Raw genomic sequence first — 21,358 nt, forward strand, 5'->3', positions numbered from 1 at the left:
CGTGCCCAGAGAGATCTCAGTTGGTTCCCTCTCCAAATGCCCACCACAGCTGGGGCTAAGCCAGGCTGAAACCTGGAGCTGGGAACTCAATTAGGACCTTTCATGGGGTTGGTGTCAGGGACCCTGCTACTTGAACAGTTACTGCATTGTCAGCATTAGCAAGAAGCTGGAATTGGGAGGGGAGCCCAGACTTGAACCCAAGTAGCATCTCAACTGCTAGGCCAAATGCCCACCCCAGGTAAATGGCTTGGCTTCATGTTAAAAATAAATAAATAAGAGGAAAAATTTTTAATGAGTCATTCTCACTGATTTGAGCTGTGGACTCTGCCTTGAATTGAATGCATGAATGTGAACAAATCAAAAGAATCTTGGCTGGCGCCGTGGCTCAACAGGCTAATCCTCCGCCTAGTGGTGCCGGCACACCAGGTTCTAGTCCCGCTCGGGACGCCGGATTCTGTCCTGGTTGCCCCTCTTCCAGGCCAGCTCTCTGCTGTGGCCCGGGAGTGCAGTGGAGGATGGCCCAAGTGCTTGGGCCCTGCACCCCATGGGAGACCAGGAGAAGCACCTGGCTCCTGGCTTAGGATCAGCACGGTGCGCCGGCCGCAGCGGCCATTGGAGGGTGAACCAACGGCAAAGGAAGACCTTTCTTTCTGTCTTTCTCTCTCTCTCACTGTCCACTCTGCCTGTCAAAAGTAAAAAATAAAATAAATTAAAAAATAAAAGAATCCTCCCAAGAAAGCCTAACAGCCAAGCTTCTTAAAAGCAATTATCCCTTAAAAGTAAACCTAAATTCCCTAAGCCAGAATCTCTGAGAGCCTCTTAACACATCTCACCGTTTTCAAATCATTCAATACCATTTGCTTCGGAACCAATTACGTATTGTGCTTCTACTGAATGCCGTTCTGGAGATAAGTATGAAGCATTGCCCTTCTCAAGGAGCTTGAATGCTGACTGGGATTCTATTGGACTTATAAAGGAGGAAGGTAATTTGAAAGTTACAATGCTGTAAAACAGATGGGTCATTTGATGTCTAGTTGCAGAGAGCCTGCGTGCTCGATGGGACACCCGCCTCCCCATAGTTCTTTGTAATTTATTAAGATCACAGTACAAATGTAACCAGAAGTGTAGGATTAAGCCAACCAGGGCAGATAATCTGGAACAGTTTACGGCCCTGAGATTGTTTTTTCAGAAGACGTTCCAGGAAAGTTCATGTGCCAACGACGTATTCAGGGAGCCAGCCCACTGCACCCAGGGAAGAGACCCGTGTGAGTTAGGTCTCTGTACAGCGTACACAGATGTACAGCGCAAGCTGGAAGCGCCTTCCCACGCCTTCTTTTTCTACAGCCTTGGACACTCCCTGATCCTTACCATAAAAGACTCTGCCAACTGCTTCTCAGGGAGGCAGCATCTGTAGGAGGCCATACCGGCCCCCACCTCCTTTACTTGTAAGTAAACCAGGCTTTCCTCGGAGCAGCTCCCCCTTGAGGCTGAATACTTGGCCACACCCCAAGCGAACGTCCCCCTGGGGTCCACTCACACAAGCACTACTGGGGGGAGGGTAAATGGGTGGAGTAGGTGTACCTTTGACCTTGCACACAGCAGTCAAAACTAGGATATGGGAAACATGTCAAGAAAAGAATTGCAAAGGTGTAAGAACCCAGGCTAAATTTCACATGCATAATTGAGGTAAAAAAAAAAAAAACAACAACAGTTCCTTTACGTTCATTCATTTCTTAAGCAAAACATGAGTGAGCCACAATAAGATGGATGAAGCAGATAAATTGCAAACAGCGTTGGAAAAAGGAGTAATTAATTTACAAAATTGTTTACCAGGCATTTCCTTTTGGTGGTAAGCTCCTATTCTGCTTTTATGTTTGATTTGCTTTTGCGAGTTTTTTGCATAGTCACCCTCAACTTGGTTTAGGGGTCTTATATGATTTTCTAGCGATTCTCAAGGAAGATTTCAGCACAATCAGGGAAGGTGTCTGCTCTGTAAACACTCTGGCTCTGTGTTTTCTCTGGAAATGAGCCTGGGATACCACGTGTGCTAGGCAGAATTCCAAACTGCCCCTCCCCCTCTCCCCCCTGCTGAACACGCTGTGGAATTCCCTCCCCTCAGGGAGGTTGGGACCTGTGGACAAGGCAGGATAACATCATGTCCATCATGTGACCAAAGAGAAGGAATGTCGAAGACGTAATTAAGGCTATTAATCAAACCAGAAGAGATTGTCTTGCGTGAGCCTGACTTAATCATATGAATGCTTTAAGAAGGTCTGGAGGTCAGAGGGGAGAGTGGAAGCAGCAGACGCTCCCCCACTGGCCTTGGAGAAGCAGCTGCTGTGGTGCGGGCAGGCTCCTGGCAGATTTGTGGGAGCGGAGCCCTATCCCCGCTAGGGAGGACACCTTTGCCTGCAGCCTGTGCCTGGGGCCCAGCTGATTCCTGAACCATGGAGGCTATGAGAGAACAGACTACGTTGTAAATTGGGATATTTGTGGTCATTTTGATATAGGCAGGGAGGTGGGTAGCAAGTGGGAGCTGAACCTCAGGCTGCACTGCCCAACCCCCACCCCTACTATCTGCGTATGACCTTGGAAAATCAATGTTATTTTATTATACTCCTAGGGGCCAGTGCTGTGGCACAGTGGGTTAAAACCCTGGCCTGAAAAACTGGCATCCCATATGGGCACTTGTTCTAGACCTGGCTGTTCCTTTTCTGATCCACCTCTCTGCTTTGGCCTGGGAAAGCAGTGGAAGATGGCCCAAGTCCTTGGGCCCTGGCGCCCATGTGGGAGACCTGGAAAAAGCTCTTGGCTCCTGACTTCGGATCAGCTCAGTTCTGGCTGTTGTGGCCATCTGGGTAGTGAACCAGCACATGGAAGACCTCTCTCTCTGTCTCTACCTCTCTCTATAACTCTATCTTTCAAATAAATAAAAATTTAAAAAAAGTATACTCCTAATAATGGCCAGGGCTGAAGCTAAGCTAAAGCCAGGAGCTAGGAGCTACTTCTGGTTCTCCTACCTGGATGCAGAGACCCAAGCACTTGGGCCATCTTCTACTGCTTTCCCAGGCTCATTAGCAGGGAGCTGGATCAGAAGAGGAGCAGCCAGGACACAAACTAGGATGTAGGTATAGCAGGCCGAGGCTTTATCCGCTATACAAAACACTATCCCTTATAATAGCAATTATTTTATAAAGATTTATTTATTTACTAGAAAGGCAGAGTTGCAGAGAGGGAAACACACACACACACACACACAGAAAGAAAGAGAGGGATCTTCCACCAGCTGGTTCACTCCCCAAATGCCCACAATGGCTGAAGTCAGAAGCCAGGAGCTTCATCTGGGTCTCCTATGTGGGTGCAGGGGCCCAAGGACTTGGGCCATCCTCTGCTGCTTTCCCAGGAGCATTAGCAGGGAGCTGGATTGGAAATCTAGCAGATGGGAAATGAGGCACCCCTATGGGATGCCAGCATCACAGGTGGTAGCTTACTCTGCTGCCCCAGAAGCCCACATTTCATGTGTCCTCCATGTACTCAGGATGAAGAGCGATGCTTACTCTTTGAACTGCTGTAAACTAGGTTTCATCAGCACACAATCATTGTCTGCAGTCTTTGGTGCATGGGAGGTTATTGATAATTTTATGAAATAAAGTCTAATTCTCTCCTTTTAATGAACTTCCAAGCTTGGGAACACACAGAAATGAGAGTCTGGGGCATGGATTTTTGAAAAGATTTATTTATTTATTTGCAAATTATTCAGACTGCCTTTTAATGAACCCAACTTTCCCAACATTAAAAAGTTGTTGAACCAAAAGATATTTTCAAGAAACTTAATTATCTGAATAGATATGAAACATAAGGAATCAAGTCCAATTTGAAATGAATTTTACATAGCACACAAACATCACAACCCCCCGCACAATCTAAAATAGTCCTCTATGGAATGTAAACATTTAGTATGTAAGAATGTGAAATTACATGGTAAGAAAAAAATTCTTCAATTAGCTAAAATTTACTTGCTAAAGATTAGTTATTGCACAATTTATCAGTTTATCTTAAGAATAAAACCAAACTAATATTCTCAACCTCTAAATTCAGTACATAGCAAACTCATTTTCCCAAACTACAGTTTTGCAGCATTATACTACAAGTAACCTCTTTACTATTGAGTTAGGATGGGAAAAACTTTATTACCTATAAAACGAATTCCTTAGCTTTCATGAGACCATTTCACAAATCCTAGAAGGCACACATTATATCTCCTAGGCCATAGCAGAGAGCTGGATCAGAAGTGGAACAGCAGAGACTCTGAACCAGTGCCCACATGGGATGCTGGCACTGCAGGCAGCAGCTTTACCCTCTATGCCACAGCGCTGGCCCCTGGTGCATGGATTTTAATGTTTTTCCAACAACTGTGGAGATCTGAGGGAATGTGTGAGAATGTAAAATACTTAGCTTACTTGGTAGTTTCTTGTGCACATTACAATAAAACAAAATAAATGAAATTTAAACAAAAATAAATTTGGTCACAAAATGCCATAAAAAAAAAAAGCAGAGTTATAGGCTTCACTGAGTTGTTTATTAGCAAGCAAGAAGTGATGCTGAGAATTTGCTATGGTATCATTACTATTTGGCTACTCAAAAAAGTTCATGGAAAATGGAATTAAAAGTTATTTTTCTATGGGGTCAGCCTTGTGGTACAGTGAGTAAAAGTAGTCACCTGCAGTGCTGGCATCCCAAATGGGTGCTGGTTAATGTCCTGGCTGCTCCTCTTCCAATCCAGCTCCCAGCTAACAGCTTGGGAAAGCAGCAGAGGATGGCCCAAGAAACCTGGATGAGGTGCCTGGCTCCTGGTTTTAGCCTGGCCCAGCCTTGGCCATTGTGGATACCTGGGCAGTGAACCAGTGGATGGAAGTTTCTCTCTCTCTCATCTCCCTCTCTCTTTCAAGTAAATAAATAAATCTTCCAAAAAAAGTTATTTATTCTAGTACAAGAACATTTTGAAATCCACCCTTCCACCCCCTTTTTTTCTTCATTTATTTGAAAGGCACAGTTACATAGAGAGGTCTTCCATCTAATGGTTCACCCCCAAATGGCCACACCTCCAGTGCTGGGCCAGGCATAAGTGAGAAGTCAGGAGCTTCACCCGGGTCTCCCACGTGGGTGCCGAGACCCAAGCACTTGGGCCATCCTCTGCTGTTTTCTCAAGCGTCAGCAGGGAGCTGGATCTGAAGTGGAGCAGCAAGGACTCGAACCAGCATCCTCGTTGCAGGCAGGCTTTACCTGCTCCGCCATAATGCCAGCCCCGCTTTTTTTTTTTTTTTTGGTAACACTTATTTTCCATTAACTTTTTTAAGATCCAGTGTATTAATCGGTGCTTATTTAACTGCTTGAAACCTGGGTTCATGATCTCTGCTTTCAATTTATAGTGTTGAGGACTTTTTGAAATAATGGATGTGAAAGCACTTTGAAAAGAACGTTATTAGTGAAAAAGAGAGAAAGCCCATGATGAATACCGTCTGGGGGCTCTCGTTCGTTCCTGGTGCCTTTCTTGAGCACGTTTAGAACGCAGGGCTTCCGGTGCTGCCCAGCCCGGCCATGTGGAGTGGAGCAGGGAGCAGGTGCGCGGTGCGCCGAGGCCGGGAGCGGCCCACCTGCGACCCGCCCCTGGGCCCCGCCGTGCAGCGCGCTGGCCGCGGCTGCGGAACCTGGGCCGGGCCGAAGCGACGCAAGCCCGCCGACCCCGGGGCGCGAGTCCGCCCGGGCGCCACAACCCACGGCCCGTTCCGCAGCCCCAGCGACCTCCCCTCGCCTCTCTCCCGCTCCTTCCAGCGCCCTCCGGCCCCCGGCGCCCGGCAGCGTCCAGAAGGCATCTGAGGATGGCGCACGGACCGCGGAGTTGACGACGAGGCAGTCGACTGTCCGTTTTGGCCTTTATTTGGCTCTGTGAGCCTGGATTCCCCGTGGCGCTCCTCCTCCGCGGCGGACACAGGGGTGAGCCCGCCGGGCCTGGCTGCGGGCCGCGTTCCGGAACGCGGGCGCCGGGCGCGGCAGTTTCCAGGGGCGATGGTGCCGCGCGCAGGCCGCGGAAGCGGAAAGCGTGCGGGCCTTTGGCCTGGGCATCCTGACGGCCCCAGAGCCGCGCCGGCCGGGGCTCCCTAGGAGGACTGGCCCGGCTCGGCCCGGCTCGGCCTCTGGAACAGTAGCCGAGCGGCCGGAAGGCAAGGTACGCGAGTCATTTCAGCTGCCCATGGTTAATTTGCTGCTAGCACTGCAAAATGGAAGCTGCCTTTTCTTTTGGGGTTGCAAAGTAACGTACAGCGTCCGGGAAATGAGTTGGTTGTTTGCTGGAAAACTCTGTTACCTAAGGCCCCTGGATTAAATTCTAAGGGCCTCACTCCCTGGTTGACTCCTGCAGACTGAAAAATGATCTGTGGTATCGTTTAAAAAGACCACTTAGGATGGAAAGTGTGATGTGTGTATGGCCTTTGATAAGACTGTGGTAATAATATTTAAGATAGTGAACAAGTAAGAAAACTTAAGGGCAGTGCAAAGGAAGTAGTCATTTTTTTTTATGTCATTTTTTGGGGGTGGTTAAATATTTAATGATAGCTTTGAAGTTTAAAATCACTCAGTGGGTAGAATATTTTGCTCATTTGTGGATTGCAGCTATTATTCTCACGTGTTGGACAGCACAGGACCATGCTTTATATAGAAGGCTACTTCAGCAACTTTGTAGAAAATGAAAGTTTATTTTGGTGCAAAAATAATTAAAATCCATGTATGCAAAGAGTATTCAAAACGTTTGTGGAAAATGCATATGATTAAAAAAGCATGGATTAAAAACTTTTTACACCAAATAAACATCTTTGAATCCTGTTTCTATGAACTTTCCGAAAGTACTTTCATATAAGTATTTTGTAATGTAAAAGTTATTCTTGAGCAATAATGTTATTTTTCCTTAGCTTCTTAGCTTCTCTGAAGGTAGGTCAGGGGACACTGTTCAGGGCTTTGCTGGGTGAAAGGTCATTCTGCCTCACAATGCATTTTTTTTGTTTTATTGCAGATCAACATGCCTGATTTGGGGGAGTAGATGCCAACTTAAATCCTTCATACCAGTTTCATCCCCCCAGTGGCATTCTTTAAAAGGTGAGAGGACTCCACGATTGTCCTGCAAGTCAAGGCTTCCAAAACTTGAAAACAGCATGGCTCAGTGGGTTATTGGCAGCATCTCATGTGAGTGCTGCTCCGCTTCGGATCCAGCTCCCTGCTAATATGCTGGGAATGCACCCATGTGGGAGACCCAGATGGAGTTCCAGGCTTTTGCAGCCATTTGGGGTGTGAACCAGCATGAGGATGGACAAAAAGTTTCTACCTCTGTAACTCTGTCTTTCAAATAAATAAATCTTAAAAAAAAAATTCAGATTAGTGGATTTAGATCCCAAAAGGAAGTCCCTGCTATAGGACACTGTCAGCTGTTCAGGGTGTGTGTGTGTGTGTGTGTTTTCTTTTGAGTGACTTGCCTGAGATTACAGAGCTGGGAAGTAGTGGAGCCAGGATCGGCTTCCCAGCTGCCTGGACCCCAGGGTCTAGGAGAGAACCCAGGCACTGCCTTGCTTTCCTTTGAATTTCTTTTGGAAAGAAAGCTGACTTCTTCCAAGAGGCTTCAGGGGAGCATCACTACTTGCCTCTAACCAGCCAGTGCCCCGAGCTTTTCCTTTGTAGGTTACATTCATGGATGAGTAAGTAACTGTGCTCTGTGCACCTGTTTGCCAATCTTTGTAAACTTCCGTCTGGCCCTCTTATCAAAGGTCAACAGGAGACATTGATGTATTTTTTCTTCCTGTTCTAATGACTGAGGTTTTTTTTTTTTTTTTTTCTAAGTAGTTACCCCTTTGGTCTTTTCTTCTTTCCTGTTTCCTTCTTTCCTTCCTTCTTCCCTCCCTCCCTCCTTCTCTTCCTTCCTTCTTTTCCTTTTAATTTAATTATTTACTTGAAAGGCAAAGTTACAGAGAGAGAGGAGAGACAGAGAGAGATCCTCCATCCACTGGTTCACTCCCCAAATGGCTGCAACAGCAAGAGCTGGGCTGATCCACAGCCAGAAGTCAGGAGCTTCTTCTGGGTCTCCCATGTGGTTGCAGGGACCCAAGTACTTGGGCCAAGTTCTGCTGCTTTAGCAGGCTACTAGCAGGGAGCTGAATCTGAAGTGAAGCAGCCGGGAATCGGACCAGTGCTGCAAGTGGTGGCTTAACCCACTAAGCCACAACGCCGACCCCTAACTAAGGATTCTTAAACACAGGTAGGTATTATTAGAAGGAAAGAGTGAGAATATGTATGTTTGTAATCCTAAAATGTTTGACAGAACCAGGCTCATTCTGAAATATTAAGACAATAGACACTTTATTTTTTTAAGATTATTGAAGGGGTCAACGCTGAGGCGTAGTGAGTAAAACTGCTACCTGCAGTGCCAGTATCCTATGTGGACACTGGTTTGAGTCTTGGCTGCTCCACTTCTGATCCAGCTCTCTGCTATGACCTGGGAAAGCAATAGAAGATGGCCCAGGTCTTGGGCCCTTGAACCCACGTGGGAGACCCGGAAGAAGCACCTGGCTCTTGGCTTCGGCCTGGCCCAGACCTGGTTATTGAGGCCATCTGGGGAGTGAACCAGCGGATGGAAGATCTCTCTCTGTCTCTACCTCTCTCTGTAACTCTGCCTTTCAAATAAATAAAAATAAATATAAATATAAATAAATATATATAAAAACAAAAATTTATGATTAAATTTAAAAAATTAAATAATTTTTATTTATTTGAAAGGCGGAGTTACTAGAGAGAGCGAGAGTGAGAGAGAGAGAGAGATCTTCCATCTGCTGGTTCACTCCCCTGATGGCCACTTCATCCTGGGCTGGGCCAGGCCAAAACCAGGAACTGGGAACTCCATCCAGGTCCTCATGTGGATGGCAGTGTCCAAGCACTTGGGCCATCTGCTGCTGCTTTCCCAGGCACATCAGCAGGGAGCTGGATTGGAAGTGGAGCAGCCAGCACTTGAACCAGCACTCACATGGGATGCCATTATTGCAGGCAGCAATTTAACCCACAACACCAGCCCCAACAGACAATTATTGAGCATCTACTGTGTACAGGTCCCTTGGTGGGCACAGGGGGTATAAACAGGCAAGTTCCTGTCTTAAGTGGGCTGATAGCTTGGAGTGGGGAGAAATACATTTTATATCCTGGCCAGTACACTCAGATATATGCATGTATATGGAAGTGGAAATAAAAGTTTCATCAGAGTAACTTTGTACACCTTCCCTTGTACAGTGTGGGCTAATATTTTCTATTGTGTTTTATTCTATTTGGTTTTAAAAAATTCTGGTCACAAACCACCAAACTTCTTTCATAACCCAATATTCTCTTCTAGCTTTTTTTTTTTTTAAGATTTAAGATTTTTTTTTTTTTAATATTATAGACTCAATGACAGTGAGAGGCGAAGACAGACAGAAAGAAATTTTCCATCTGCTGGTTCACTCCCCAGATGGCTGCAATGGCCAGGAGCCAGGAACAGCATCTGGGAAGCAGGGGCCCAAGTACTTCTGCTACCTTCCCAAGAGTATTAGCAGGGAGCTGGATAGGAAGAGGAGTAACCAGGACTCAAACTGGTGCCCCCAGATGGGATGCCAGTCACTTAACCTTCTATGCCACAATACCAGCCCCTTCTCTAGCTTTTTCTGAAAAATTCTGGGATTATAGATGTTAATAAACTGGTGCTGCTTTTTTTAAAAAAATTTTTTTTTTTTACAGGCAGAGTGGACAGTGAGAGAAAGAGACAGAGAGACAGAAAGGTCTTCCTTTGCCGTTGGTTCACCCTCCAATGGCTGCTGCGGCCGGCACACTGCGCTGATCCAAAGGCAAGAGCCAGGTGCTTATCCTGGTCTCCCATGGGGTGCAGGGCCCAAGCACTTGGGCCATCCTCCACTGCACTCCCAGGCCACAGAAGAGAGCTGGCCTGGAAGAGGGGCAACTGGGATAGAATCCGGTGCCCCGACCGGGACTAGAACCCGGTGTGCTGGTGCCGCAGGCAGAGGATTAGCCTATTGAGCCATGGCGCCGGCTTACATTTTTTAGTGAGAGTCATTTTGGTTTTAGGAATAAGAATATGGTAGAAATCAAAATACCACAGTTTAGCATTTCAGTTCTTAAAAGAGCCTTTGAGGGCCTTTAATGCGTCATCTGGCTTCCTTCCTCACACACATGTCCAGAGGTGTGTATGTTTATCTCTTTATCCTTGTGCCCCTGAACTGTATGGGGTAATTCGTGAAAACAGAAATAAGAGCTAAGTGTAAATTGGTGCCGTATTTGAAATCCTGTATAAAGGGCCTTCACAAAGTTAACAAAAAATGTATACAGTAAAATAATTATTGATGAATTTCAAATTTTTTTGTACCAAAATAAACTCAGTTTTTAATTCCATTTTCTACAGAAATTTATTTATTTATATTTATTTGAAAGGCAGAGGGACACACAGAGGTTGAAGCTGGGAGCCCAGAACTTCATCTGGGTCTTCCACATGGATGGCAGGGGCTCCGACATTTGCACAATCTTCTGCTGCTTCCCAGGAAACAGGATCAGAAGCAGAGGTCGGACTTGAACCCAGGCACTCAGATATGGGATGTGAGCTTCCAAGTGGCAACTTAGCTCACTGCACCACAATGCCTGCCCCTCTATGGACATTTAAAAAAAGAATTTAAAGAGGCAGAGAGCTATGGCCAACTCTTCACAGCCTGAATAAGTGAATGCTATGACCCCCTCCAAGTCTGGCCCTTACACGTGAAAAGAGAGAACACGTCTCTTCTTTCTAAGACTAAGTGAATAGGAGCTGGGCCTTGACCAGGCAGTGTGAGGTGCCTCACCCAGGCCCAATGCTTCCATTGCTTCCCACTTAGTAAGTACAAGGGATAAGTGAGTTTCTCCATCCTGTGTCACTGGACTGTAAACCTAAGAAACAGCAGGTTTGGAAACAGATCAGGTTCTGTGTTGTGTCTTTCCTGTGATAAAACAATGAATACTTCTGTCCATGTTAGCAGCTTTCCTTTGCATGCGGCTCACTAGGCTAATCCTCCGCCTTGTGGCGCCGGCACACCGGGTTCTAGTCCCGGTCGGGACACCGGATTCTGTCCCGGTTGCCCCTCTTCCAGTCCAGCTCTCTGCTGTGGCCCGGGAGTGCAGTGGAGGATGGCCCAAGTGCTTGGGCCCTGCACCCCATGGGAGACCAGGAGAAGCACCTGGCTCCTACCTTCGGATCAGTGCGGTGCGCTGGCTGCAGTGGCCATTGCAGGGTGAACCAATGGAAAAGGAAGACCTTTCTCTCTGTCTCTCTCTCTCACTGTCCACTCTGCCTGTCAAAAAAATAAATAAATAAAAATAAAAAATAAAAAACTAAAATTACTTAAACAGTTTTCATTTCTCAAGTTTGATTTGTGAGTTTTTTTTTTTAAAAAGATTCTATTTATTTTATTTGAGAGATAGAGTTACAGACAGTGAAAGGGAGAGACAGAAAGAAAAGTCTTCTATGCACTAGTTCACTCCCCAAATGGCTGCAGTGGCCGGAGCTGCACCAATCTGAAGCCAGGAGCCAGGAGCTTCTTCCTGGTGTCCCACGTGGGTGCAGGGGCCCAAGGACTTGGGCCATTTTTTACTGCTTTCCCAGGCCATAGCAGAGAGCTGGGTTGGAAGTGAAGCATTCGGGACTAGAACCAGTGCCCATATGGGATGCCAGCGCCACAGGCAGAGGATTAACCTACTGAGCCATGGTGCCAGCCCTGATTTGTGAGTTTTATTATCAGATGATAAGCCAGCAAGAATATTATATAGTCTCCACAATACAGGGGTGCTGCTGCTTTTTTTTTCCCCACTTCAGATTTATTTATTTATTTGAAAGGAGAGAGAGAGAGAGAGAGAGAGAGAGAGAGAGAGAGATTTCCCATTCATTGGTTCACTTTCTAAATGGCTACAACAGCTAAGATTGGGCCAGGCCAAAGCCAGGAGCCAGGAAATCCATCCGGATCTCCCATGTGGGTGGCAGAGGCCCAAGCACTTAGGCCATCATCTGCTGCCTCCCAGGCCCTTAGCAGGGAGCTGGGTCAGAGGTAGAGCAGCTGGAACATGAACCGGCACTTTGATATGGGATGCTGGGCAAAAGGCGGCTTAACCTGCTGTGCCACAGTGCTGGCCCCAATATGAGGGTACTTCTAAAAGTTAAAAAAAGAAAAAAAAATACCCATGCAGCCTAGGAGACCCGGATTTAGTTCCCAACTCCTGGTTTTGGCTTGGTCCAGCCCTGGCCATTATAGACATTTGAGAAATGAACCAGTGGAATACAATGCCTTCCATCTATCTGTCTCTCTGCCTTTCAAATAAATCAGTCAATAGATAGTAAAATCTCACTGCAGGATGCCTCTGTTATAGAAGGATCCACATTGTTTCCATCAGCTCGCATCGCTGAATGGGTACTGTGGGTTGTGAGGTTCCCAAGTAAGTGGCCCTGCCCAAGGACACAGAGCAGAGCTGCGGTTTGGATTCTTTGCAGGGCTGTGCAAGCTGCCATTACTGCTACTGGGTATTCCCAGTGTTGAGAATAAAAGACTTGGGGTGAACAGGTGGCTGACTCCCTCTAGAGCTCTTGTGTTTTCCTCTTTCCTGGTGAGAAGATGGGGCTCCCTTACAGGTCTGCCTGGGATGGGGGTGTCTGCAGGGCTCCCAGTCACCGGGGCTCAGCTGGGTCAGAAGGTGAGAAGGCAGGTCTGTCCCGGACTCGGCCTGGAAGTGAGCGCCACACGGTCACTTTATACCCATGAGGTAGGGGTGGCGCCTTACCTCCTGCTACGTGCCTTTACCATCAGCTCTACAGATTATTCTGTGTTCATTTCGGGAGGAAAATGGAGCATGTTTTGACTGTAACGTGCACTGGGAATACTAATTCAGTAAGTCTTTGGGTTACCGACCCTGCATTCTTTGGCTCACTTGCAAACAGCAGTTGACAAGAGGCCAATGGGCAAGCCACATTGTTTGTACGTCAGCGCAACAGAGACAGCACTGACTCCTTGATAGGACCTGAACAGGGGCTTTTGTGGGGTTAGGGAGGCGTAGCGGTTCCCTCAGCACAGGGCACTTCCAGCTTGGTTTTGCACAGGTACGGTTGTTTCTTTTTTTGCTCATGACACGCTCAAATTTATGGTGCTCTGAACTACCACCACCCCAGGAGGGTCACATGGTTACTCACACTTGGGCTGTTCTGGGCATGTGTGCAGGCTGAGGAAGTTCCTAGCAGGGCAGAAGGGGGTCTTTTGCAGGTAGCTCCTTGCTCCTGGTGGATTTGGAGCTGGAGATGGGTACGTGTTAGATTGGGAAGGGCTTGGCTGAGTCCTGTATCTATCCTCTCTCATAAACATAGAGGAAGAAAAAGAGTCTACCAAGATTTGAGCAGAAGGATTTAAAAAAAAAGATTTATTTATTTGATAAGCAGGTATCTATATCTATATCTATATCTATATCTATATCTATATCTTCCATCCACTGGTTCAATCCCCAAATGCCTGCAACAACCAGGGCTGGGCTAGCTGAAGCCAGGACCCTAGAACTCCATCCAGGTCTCTCATGTGGATGGTGATAGAAGCCCAAGGATTTGGGCCATTTTCTATGGCTTTTCCCAGCAGGGAGCTGGGTGGGAAGTGTGGCAGCCAGGACTTGAACCAGTGCTCCGATATGGGATGCCCAACCTTGGTTGGCCAGGGTCCTTTCCCTCTCAGACAGTCCTCCGCTTCTCAGAAAAGGTTTTAGGAGTTTTCAACTGCTGATTTGGGTTCAGATTTAGGATTATAGGAGAATTCTAGGTGTTTTGAAAGGAAATGAGGAATCAATATAAAATTTTGATATGTTTGATAAAAACAACTTTTTGGTTTTTTAAGAATTTACTTATTTATTTGAAAGTCAGAATTACAGAGGCAGAGGCAGAGACCATCCCCTGGTTCACTCCCCAGATGGCCACAACGGCTACAATGGCCAGCACTGGGCCAGGGCAAAACCAGGAACCAGGAGCTTCATCTGGGTCTCCCATGTGGATGGCAGGGGCCTAAACATTTGGGCCATCTTCTGCTGCTTTTTCAAGCCATTAGCAGGGAGCTGGATTGGAAGTGAAGCAGCTGGGACAGGAACAGGTGCTCATATGGGATGCTGGCATCACAGGTGGCGGTTTAACCCGCTATACCACAATGCTCCCCGCCCCTCATTGGATAGTCTTAAAGGACATATTCATTATACCTTAGAGTGTCTTTTCTATATATATATATTTGAGAAGGAGAGAAAGAGAGATCATCTATCTGCTGGCCCACTCAAAAAATGCCTGTACATCTGGGGCTGGGTCAGGCCGATTCTAAAAGCCAGGAACTCCATCCAGGTTTCCCATGGGGGTGGTAGGAATTCAAGTTCCTGAGCCATCATTTGCTGCTTCCCAGGGAGCTGGATCACGGCAAAATAGCCAGGACTGGAACTGCTACTCTGATAGGGGAAGCAGGTGTGCCAAGTGGTGGCTTAACCTGCTGTGCCACAGCACCCGCCTCTCCTTTGTCTTTGCGAGTGTCATCAAGGTAGCTGATCCATGCTCTGAACCACTCAGGTGCCTGTTTACTGACAGCTGTGTGATCATGCTAAAGTTTGATCGCAGGGGCAGAAGGTGGGCGCAGGGCTCAAGACACTGATTAGGATGCCCACGTCCCTTCTTAGGGTGCCTGGGTTAGAGACCCAGCACATTCCTGACTCCTGCTTCCTGGTAGGCAGCAGGGTGATGGCTCAAGCAGTTGAGTCTCTGCCATCTACACGAGAGACCCAGATAGAGTTTCTGGCTCTTGGTTTTGGCCTGGCTGTTGTAGGCATTTGGGGAGTGACCAGTGGATGGAATCTCTCACTCTGTCTCCCTCTCTCTGTATCTTTGCCTTCCAAAAAAATAAAGTAAATATGTTAAAGAATTAAAAAGCCAGAGTTTGGTTAGTGATAAGCTGCATGTCAGCAGGCAGGCAGCATTGCCTCCCCCTCCACAGCATTCCAGGGCTGACTCCTCGGCCAGTCCTGGCCTCTTATTGTTGGTGCCGCTTTCACTCTCAAAGGTGTCCCTGGTTGGAAGGTAACGTAGCTGCTGATTCTGATTATTGTGGCAGTGTGGCTTGACTTTAGAGAAGACAGGTGTGAGGAGGAAGTTCTTGGTCAAGAAAATAAAGTCTGGCATGTGACACTGATGGTCTGGGGCCTGCTGCTTAGAGTACTTTTATTTTTCCTTACTTTTTTTGTTTTTTAAAGATTTATTTATTTATTTGAAAGGTAGAGTTATAGAGAGGCAGAGAGAGAGAGAGAGAGAGAGAGAGAGAGAGAGAGAGAGAGAGAAAGAGAGAGAGAGAAAGAGGTAGAGGTAGAGGTAGAGATAGAGAGAGGTCTTCCATCCACTGGTTCACTCTCCAAATGGCCGCAACAGTGGAAGCTGGGTTGATCTGAAGCCAGGAGCTAGGAGCCAGGAGCCAGGAGCTTCTTCCAGGACTCCCTTGTGGGTGCAGGGGCCTAAGCACTTGGGCCATCTTCTGCTGCTTTACCAGGCACATCATCAGGGAGCTGGATTGGAAGTGGAGCAGCTGGGTCTCGAACAGGTGCCCAAATGGGATGCTGGCACTTCAGGTGGTAGCTTTACCCCCTATGCCACAGCGCCGGCCCTTCTTTTTACTTTTAAAGATCTATTTGAAAGGCAGAGTGATTGAGAGAGGAGAGACAGAGAGAGAAAAAAAGAGAGATATTAATCTTTCATCTACTGGTTCACTCCCCAAATGCCCACAAAAGCCAAATATGGGCTAGGGTGAAGCAGGTTGAAGCCAGGAGCCAGGAAATCCATTTGTGTCTCCCATGTGAGTAGAAGGGGCCCAAGGACTTGAGCCATCACCTGCTGCCTTCCCAGATGCATCAGGAAGAAACTGGATGGGATGTAGAGTATCCAGGAATTGAACCAGCATTCCTCTATGGGCTGCAGTATCTCAGGTGGAGGCTCCACCTGCTGCCCCACAAAGCCTGCCCCAGACTGTGGTTTTCTGAGAATGCCAGTGAGGGCAGTGGGGACAGCTGATTCCAGTCTACATGGAAGGCTGCTTGGACCTGTCTCTGAAATGACACCCTTCAAAAACCTAGTGTTTGTTTACTGCTCCCTCTTTCAGCAAGTACTGGTTCACCTATTGCCATCTGTGTGATGAAGATGGGCACAGTCTCCAGGGCATTGGTTTTGTACCATCTGTCATTCCAGATCCTTCTGGAAAGCTAGGGGAGTGAGGACTTACATATAGCTCCGTGCCAGGCAAGGAGAGCTTGCCTCATGAATCCGTTTCTGAAGGTATTTCCAATTCTGCAGTTAAGTTTTAAACTTTGCATAATGGTTCCAAGCACCTGTTCATTCACCCTAGTTATTTTTATTTGGGTAAGGTTTTCACATGTTTCCTTATCTTAGTGGGGGCTTATCATGGCACACCACTGTGAAGTAAGCCAGCCACTTTGATAGGGACTGAAATGTAGTCTTTTTTTTTTTTTTTTTGACAGGGAGAGTTAGAGAGAGAGAGACAAAGAGAAAGGTCTTCCTTTTTCCGTTGGTTCACCCCCAAAGTGACCGCTACAACTGGTGCGCTGTGCCGATCTGAAGCCAGGAGTCAGGTGTTTCCTCCTGGTCTCCCATGCGGGTGCAGGGCCCAAGGACCTGGGCCATCCTCCACTGCTTTCCCTGGCCACAGCAGAGAGCTGGACTGGAAGAGGAGTAACTGGGACAGAATCTGGTGCCCCAACTGGGACTAGAACCTGGGGTGCCAGCGCTGCAGGCGGAGGATTAGCCTAGTGAGCCGTGGCACCAGCCGAGATTTAGCCTTAATTTTTCCATGCAAATTTCAACCATTCTGAAGGCTGGATTTTTCAGTGATTATTTTAGACGTTACAGAAATGAGGTTGAGAGTTTAGCCTAGTAGTTATGATGCCTGTGTCCCACATTGGAGTACTTGAGTTTGATGTCTGGCTCTGGTCCCTGCCTCCACCTTCCTGCTGATGCAGATCCTGGGAGGCAGCAGGTGATGCTTAAGTAGGTGGGTCCCTGCCACCCACGTGGGACACATGGAGTGTGTTTCCGGCTCCTGATTTTGGTCTGGCTCATCCCTGGCTTTTGTAGGCATCTGGAAAGTGAACCACTAGATGGGAGCCCCCTGTCTCTTGCTCTTTCTCTCCTCTCTGTCTCTTTGCCTCTCGAAAAACCAAACCAAACACAAACAAATAAGCAAATGAGCAAACAAACAAAAGGAAACAAGATTGATCATGAACCATGTGAAGTCCCTGGATTTGTGTTAGAAAGACATCTCCCTGAACAGGATTTTCTTCTTTCTTGGCTCTGGTAGGGTCTCTGGTCAATGCCCCCGCCTCGGCCCTGTGAGCCTTCAGAGGCTTGTCTGACAGCTGAGCTGTCTGTAGCCTCCAGGGTGGGGAGTAGAGTCTGTGCTCAGCAGAGTGAGTGGAGCTCCACCTTACACAGGCCATCTCAGGGCAGCCTTTTACCAGTTTTTCTCTTTGGGTGGTTCAAAAATAGATGCTTTCTTATAGGATGCAGCATTCATCTGATAGTCAGGATAAATCCATAAATAGTTTCCATAGAGATGTCACTGCATGGAAATGTCCTGTAAAAGAAGGCTGTCCCAGGGCCGGTGCCGTGGCGTAGTGGGCTAAACCTCTACCTGCAGCGCCAGCATCCCATATGGGTGCCAGTTCAAGTCCTGGCTGCCCCATTTCCAACCCAGCTCTCTGCTATGGCCTGGGAAAGCAGTAGAAGATGGCCCAGTTGCTTGAGCCCCTGTACCTGCATCGGATTGACCCAGCTCTGGCTGTTGTGGCCATTTGGGGAGTGAACCAGCAGGTGGAAGACCTTTCTCTCTGTCTCTCCCTCTCTCTGTAACTCTGCCTCTCAAGTAAATAAATAATTAAAAAAAAAAAAAAAAAAAGGCCATCCCAAGTTCCAACCCTAATTTGCAGAGAAAATCCCATTTTTCTGGAAACATCTAATCTGGTTGCAGGATTCAGTGTTCACACGGCAGAGAGTGGCTTCGTCAGCTCCTGACCTGCATCCAGTGTGGAATGACTCGCTTGGGTCCTCAGTGCACATTATCTGCGAAGATTTGCTTCGTTTGGGGGAAAGCAGTGGAGAATAGTGATGAAAACACCCAGAGCCACACATTACCATGGGCTTATGAACCTCTTGGTTTTTTATAAAAATAAGATATATATTAAAAATTTTAATTGACCTGTTATTTAAAAGGCAGAGGAGGGGTCTGGGAGAGGCATCCCTCTGCTGGTTCATTCCTGAAATGTTTGCAGTACCTTGGTCTTGTCCTGTCCGAAGCCAGGAGCCTGAAACTCAACCCAGGTCTCCCATGTAGGTAACAGGAACCCAAGTACTTGAGTCGTCACCTGCTGCCTCTCAGAGTGCACATTAGCAGAACCTGAAATTGAGAGCAGAGCCGGGACTTGAACCCAGACCCTCTGATATGGGTGCTGGTATCCCAAAGCAGCACCTTAACGGCTGTGCCAAATGCTCGCCCCAACCTGTGGATTTAAAGCCTTACAGGTGTGACGGTAACTCCTCTTGGGCATCCAGTGACTAGCATGTTAGTCACATTTTCCCACACTGTCTTCCCACCCAAACACTCATCCCTCTGAGTGTTTTCTTCTGATGATTTGTAGAGTGTGGGAGAGCTTGGTCGTCTCTGTGGGGTCATTCTCTGTGGAGGTACAGAGACCTCCAAGGGGTTAGTAGGTTCTCTTATTAGTCATTTGGTCTATTATCCTTGCAAAAGCACAAGACAACTACCGCATGTGGAACGTAGGAAAGATTCTGTAGCTCTTGAAGTTCTTAATAGTAGGAGTCAGTGATATAGGAATTATTGAGGAGCGTAACTCAATTGTCTTCCTTTGCCCCGTAGGTACACAGCCAAGACCTGGATCCCACATGCACCCCCGGAGCGCCACAGCCTTCCGCACTGAATTCCTGCTGGACTTTTGACTCTTGGTTGCTGAGGACTCGAAATGGCCATGATCAGATGGGGGCTTGGAAGACTGACTTTGCATCTCTTAAAGAGGAGAAGCTCATTGTTTTTGAAACTCACAGCCATTGTCTTGGCTGTGCTTTTCTTTTGTGAGTTTTTGATCTATTACGTAGTGATCTTTCGATGTAATTGGCCTGAGGTGAAAACTCGAGCCCGTGACCAGGCACGACAGACTCTTGATCCTGTGCTGAGGGCCATGTTCCTGGCCGACACTCACTTGCTTGGGGAGGTAACTGGCCACTGGTTTGACAAATTACGAAGGTAAGAATCCTGAAATTCTGTAGGCCAGTGGTACTGCCTTGTGCCCACAGGGCAGGTGTACCGTCCTTTCCAAGAAGGGCATTTGGGGCATTGGACTTCCCCTGGAACTTCCTGTTTACTGAGCATTGTCAAATATGGGGCCCTGTGATTGAAGAGTCAGATTTGGGCCACTGATTAGCTGTGTGACCTTTGAGCTTCTAGGGCCCCTCTGAGCAGCCACCTCCTTGTTTGTATGTGGGTTGATACAAGCAGCCCCCCAGCCGTGGGAAGACCACGGGGCAGGGCGAGGACAGAGAGCTGGACTGGTTACTCCCTCACCCTTGCTGTTGTGTAGTTCTGAGGCCCTTGAGTGTTGTCTCCTCGGGGCCACAGGAGACAGGCAGAGGCTGTGGCCATCTCCCTGAGGAGGACTTGGGGCCTGTCTGTCCAGTCTGCCCCAGCACATTCTGTCTGTTTTTCCCATAGGAACCACAAAGGTTTTTCCAGGAACATTTTTTTTTTCCTTTTTAAAACATTCCCCAGTCCTTCTCGTCTTTCCTCCCTTCCTTCTCTGCTTCTTTCTATCCCTCCCTTCGCCCCCTCCCTTCCTTTGCCTCCTCCTGTTTTCCTCTTCTTTGTCTTCTCCCTTTCCTCCCCTTTCTCCCCTCCCCCAACCTTTATTTGAAAGGCAGAGTCACACACACACACACACACACCACACATGCACACACACCACACACACCACACACACACCACACACATACACAAATCTTCCTTCTGCTGGTTTACTTCCCAAATGGCTGTAACAGCCAGGTCTGCGCCAGGAGCCAGGAACTTCATCTGGGTCTCCCACATGGCTGGCAAAAACTCAAGCTCTTGGGCCATCATCTGCTGCCTTCCCAAACACGTTAGCAGGAAGCTGGACTGGAAGCAGAGTAGCTGGGACTCGAACTGGCGCTCCAGCACCCCAAGTTGCAGCTTAATCTGCTGTACCACAATGCTGCCCCATCTTCCCCTATTTCTGTACCCTGGATGTAACAGTCAGGAGTGTGTGGTCAAAAGGAGGGCCCATCTTGGAGTCCTTAGGAAATGACGTAGATAGGTGTTGGTTACGGAGACAGGAGGACAGGAGGGAGGGCTGGGAAGTGTGCAGTGCTGGGCACTTTACAGCCACTGTTTTATTTAATCTCATAACCATGTTGTGGAAGGAGCTTTTCTATTTCCTGTTGCTAACAAAGAACCTGGGACAGAGTAGGCAGTGTTCTGTGGCCACCCAGTGAGTGGCTCAGCAGGTGGCCTTGGGTATGAAGCCACTGTGTGTCAAGTTGCGTACCCCAGGCTCTTCTTGTTTGCTTCTCTCACTTCTGGGATGATTATTTATATGGGAGACTTCAAAAAGCTCATGGATAAAATGGAATAAAAAGATAAGTGTATTTTGGTATAAAAAAAAAGTTCAAAACCCATTCATAGTTTTTTCATAATATGCATTTTCCATGATTTTTTGAAGACCTCCTGGGTGTCCAGAAATCTACAGGATTTACTGTTTTGATGTTGACTAGTCTGTTTCTTTTGTTGTATCCTCCTAACTCTGAAACAAGGGATGTGAGACCTAAGCTAGACACCGTTGTTCCCTGGGAGTGGTGCAGGATCAGGCTCACGTGGGCATCCCTGGAGCTGCATCGAGTGCTCTTGGGTCCCTGGAGCTCTCTTGGTGGAGTGATGGCTTTAGGTGTGGTAGGGCCCGATTCTGGACACCCTGCAGCAGAATTTGGCCTTTGAGGGGTATAGGAGTGTGTAGGGGGGCAGCTTGATTCTTCTTGGGTGCCTTCCTTTTCCATGTTGAATCAGATAGACTCCTTGGTCCTTCCAAGCAGCAGGTGCAGGAGCAAGAGTGGGGTTGTAGAAGAAGAATGGGACCATTTAGTTCACTTCTTAAATGGCCTCTACCCAAGGAACAGACTTGA

The 21,358-nt window shown here is 47.6% G+C and overlaps 1 protein-coding gene across 3 annotated transcripts in view; it reads left to right on the forward strand.

The window, feature by feature from the left end:
* The first annotated feature begins 5,771 nt into the window (after window positions 1–5,771).
* MPPE1 (metallophosphoesterase 1) overlaps window positions 5,772–21,358 on the forward strand; it is a 26,729-nt gene continuing 11,142 nt past the window's right edge. Inside the window, exons 1-3 of one of the 3 annotated variants that reach the window (XM_062201348.1) lie at window positions 5,772–5,994; window positions 7,067–7,149; window positions 19,032–19,415. In XM_062201348.1, the coding sequence (XP_062057332.1) occupies window positions 19,135–19,415 (281 nt within the window). In that variant the 5' untranslated portion in view covers window positions 5,772–5,994; window positions 7,067–7,149; window positions 19,032–19,134. Of the gene's footprint in view, window positions 5,995–6,028; window positions 6,227–7,066; window positions 7,150–19,031; window positions 19,416–21,358 lie in introns of those variants that run through there. The other 2 variants (XM_062201349.1, XM_062201345.1) reach the window with 2 other exon arrangements.

The sequence above is a fragment of the Lepus europaeus genome, chromosome 9, assembly GCF_033115175.1.
Source record: "Lepus europaeus isolate LE1 chromosome 9, mLepTim1.pri, whole genome shotgun sequence".
Lineage (NCBI taxonomy): Eukaryota > Metazoa > Chordata > Mammalia > Lagomorpha > Leporidae > Lepus > Lepus europaeus.